Consider the following 3,428-nt stretch of genomic DNA (forward strand, 5'->3'; position numbering starts at 1 on the left):
TTGATTTAATAGAGCTGTAAGTTCAGTATCGGGAAATAATACTTTGTCCAGTTTGATTCCCTTAGTTGTGAATTAATTATTGGATATTATCTTGTGTGTGTGGGGGAAACAACAAACAAAGCCATTAAAGATTTGTCTTTTAACCCTGTTGTGCTTTTTGTGCATGTCTGCCATGATCTGCAGAGGAGAGGGAGGTTTTGGTGACAGAAATGTTATGTTTGGGAGTGCCTGGGTATCCTGGTTGGATTTGAGTGTGAGGGAAGATTATTTGATTGCTGCAGATTTGTGGAGATTCCTGGCATAAACTTCATTTCTTGATGAACAAGTGAGCCTTTATTGCCAAACAAGCCTTAAGGTGTCAGTGGGCAACTCTCATGGATCTTGTGCAACAGATGGATAAGTCTGTAAATATGTTGCTATGCTCCTCTGAGTAAGCTTAATTATATCAAAATTAAAGCTTACTGGCTTTTTCTTCATACAAAAGCAGATGAATCTGAAGGAGGGCGCCTCTTACATGTCTATGCAATTCAAGTTGTATGATATTGTCAGTCGTACACCTTCTGGCTGTATTACATTTTTTGGATCAAGCCTGCAAAAATACTGTGTGCAGCAATTGTTATTTTGCAGCCATAATAGCAGATGAGAGTATGAGAATTAACAAAGTATTGCATGGACATACTATATATGCACAATTTGAACGTTTCTCCCTCCTTGGCCTCAAATATGCATTGAGCAACGAACGCTTGCCCTGTGGGCAGTGACTCATCATTGGTAAATCTTGGGCTGGGACTTTGTGGTGTGGGGGAAATAAAAACCACTGCCAGCAATCCCTTGCGCTACACACGCACAAAACCTGCCCACCACCAAGAAGATATGACCTGGTGTCATATTCCTCAATTTACTTTATTCTCATAAGTGACTGCCCAGATTTTTTTTTTCCCCTCTCCAAAATGGTTGGGAACACTACAGTTCACAAATGAGCGTTGCTGTAAGGGAAATGCTCGTTCCTAGCATTTGTAATTACATTTGCCTTTTTGGCTGTTTGGCTTTGGAGTTGCTTTTCCACATTTGAGTTGCATTCACTGTGGGTTTTTTTTCCTTTTTAGTGGACTATATCGTGGAATATGACTATGATGCAGTGCATGATGATGAGCTAACGATCCGCGTTGGGGAAGTCATCAGGAATGTGAAAAAACTGGAAGAAGAAGGATGGTTAGAAGGGGAGCTAAATGGCAAAAGGGGCATGTTCCCCGACAATTTTGTGAAGGTGAGTTTTCTGCATTGACCTGGCTTTAATGTGATCATACAGAAGGCAGTTGTTATTGAAATGGTTAGGATACACATCAGTTGTGGTTGTAACAAGATGATTTTTTAATCTGGAAGAACTTTTAGATGATTATATATTTTTAGTATGCTTTTTGAAGGCCATTTTTGTTTAAGTTCTGCTGTCTGTTCTTACTTTATAGAATTTCTTTCAGTCTGTACCCTTGTCTCCGTTTAAGGCTCAGAGAGCAGGATTTTCTCTCTGTTGTCCCCTACCCTCCCAGGGGGAGGATTAAAAAAAAGGGAATAGAGAAAAAGATGCTTCACACAAAGTTGGAAGTTAAGACTGTAACAAGTTTAATGAAAAACAACAGGGGAAAGGAAAAGGGAATTAATAAGGGATAAAGGATATTTAAGTATATACAAAACCCAATCCCAGTAGTCCCGAGTGGAAGTGTCCAAGCAGTGCCTCGTGGCTGCTGTGACTGCCGTGTCTCATCACCAGGGACTGCAGTGGTGCCAGGGAGCAGATGGTGGTAGATGCTGCCGAGCACGTGGAGCTAGGTCCAGCCGTCCCGAGATGCGACAGGAAGCAGCCCAGGAAGCCAGGAAAACCCCGTGAAAACTTCAGACCTCCTCAGTTTTTTATAGACTGTGGCCAGAAAGGGGAGGGAACAGTACTGATCTCGGACCTCCCAGGGTCCTACAGACACCACCTGTCCTTCCCTTTCAGGCTGGTAACCCTTAAACCATAACAACCCTTGCACTGCATGTTGCCTCCTTCCTACTGCTGCACTGCACTAAAACTTGTCTGTAGCCATGCGTACCTGCTTTAGTGAGATGAACTGATTAGAAAACCCACAAAACTACAAAAACCCCTCAAACGTACCCCTACAGAAGTCATCAAGTGTTGAAGGAGTTGGGAAAGGCGTCACAGCTCAGTCAGCTCAGCTGTAATGAAAAACTACATCCTCAGGCTGTGGTTGTGTGGGTGCTTCAGCCTGGATTAAGCTGCTTTATTTGAAGGAGCAGTTTTGCTCTACCCTGGACTCCCTGCTGCTGGCACTGCCTTTTCTTGTGACCTTGTGAAGGGACAGGGACTGTGTCCAGCTAAAAGGTAACTGTGAAAGCAGGTTGGCTTTCAGCTTGTTTGGTTTCCTGACCAGGCTCCCCATTTGTCAGCAGTGAATACCTGAAATGGGAACGGTGTGAGGTGAATGCTCCACCGGGCTGCAGCAGTGTCATGTCTCTGGCTTAGTCATCAGCTTTATAAAGATGATCTTCATCTCAGTGCTGTGCGAGTGACTCGTACTAGTTGTGTTTTGCTGCTTCTCGAATCTTTTATTTAACCTTTTCTTTTTATTCTGTGTTTGTGTCCTAATTTTAATTGAAGTTCCTGTTAGCACCTTCTGCATTTTTCCTGTTTTCTCTGCAAATTTCCTAAATGTACCTATTTATTAGTTACTTTCAATGAAGAAGCCTGCGATGCAGCTGGGTGTGCCATCCCATGTGTTACTTCTGAAATTGGGAGTCTGCTGAGCTGTAGATGCCTTCTCATCTTCAAGTGTTACGGAGATGTTATGCTTTGCTGCTTCATCCTTTCTAACTTTGCTAGTAACTTCCAAGAATTCCTTAGTGTAACTTCTGTATAATCAGAGAGAATTTAGATATTCCTGTCTTTTTTGAAGTGAACCGAATTCTTTGCAAAACAGAATTATCTAATGAGCCTTACTGTGATATTTTCATATCGTTAAACCTCAGGGGAAATTTGTCCAGTGCTATAAACACTTCTTTACGCTGGCTTACATTAAATTTGACAGTTTTTCTGTTCAGCTTACTGAAAAAGCTGAATCACTCACTTTTTATTTACTGCAGAGAGATTTAAATATCTGTTTTAAAAACTGATGGGAATAATCCAGTTGCTATCAGAGAGGTTATTTTACCAAGGAAGGCCTTTTACTTGTCCAATATTTTTAAGTTGTTTGTAGTTTAGTTCAAAATCCATTTTGGGTTTTGAGTCATGTGTAAATAGTAACTTAATGTAAAATTAAGTGGTGTTTTGATGATTACTGTGTTGGTGTAATTAATTAGCACTCAAAGGCCATACAGGAAGAATTATCAGACATGGCTCTGCTCTGGTTCCGGTGTCATCAAGGCTGTCTTCC

General features: G+C 41.5%; 1 protein-coding gene across 1 annotated transcript in view; it reads left to right on the forward strand.

The window, feature by feature from the left end:
- Positions 1–1,106: 1,106 nt before the first annotated feature.
- Positions 1,107–3,428, forward strand: part of LOC104546989 (CD2-associated protein-like) — a gene marked incomplete at its 5' end in the record, with an annotated part of 28,598 nt that continues 26,276 nt past the window's right edge. The window contains one exon of the mRNA XM_010192524.1: positions 1,107–1,267. Within this exon, the coding sequence (XP_010190826.1) occupies positions 1,107–1,267 (161 nt within the window). The remainder of the gene's footprint in view (positions 1,268–3,428) is intronic.

This window comes from Mesitornis unicolor, unplaced genomic scaffold (assembly GCF_000695765.1).
Source record: "Mesitornis unicolor isolate BGI_N332 unplaced genomic scaffold, ASM69576v1 scaffold27009, whole genome shotgun sequence".
In the NCBI taxonomy this organism is placed as follows: Eukaryota; Metazoa; Chordata; class Aves; order Mesitornithiformes; family Mesitornithidae; genus Mesitornis; species Mesitornis unicolor.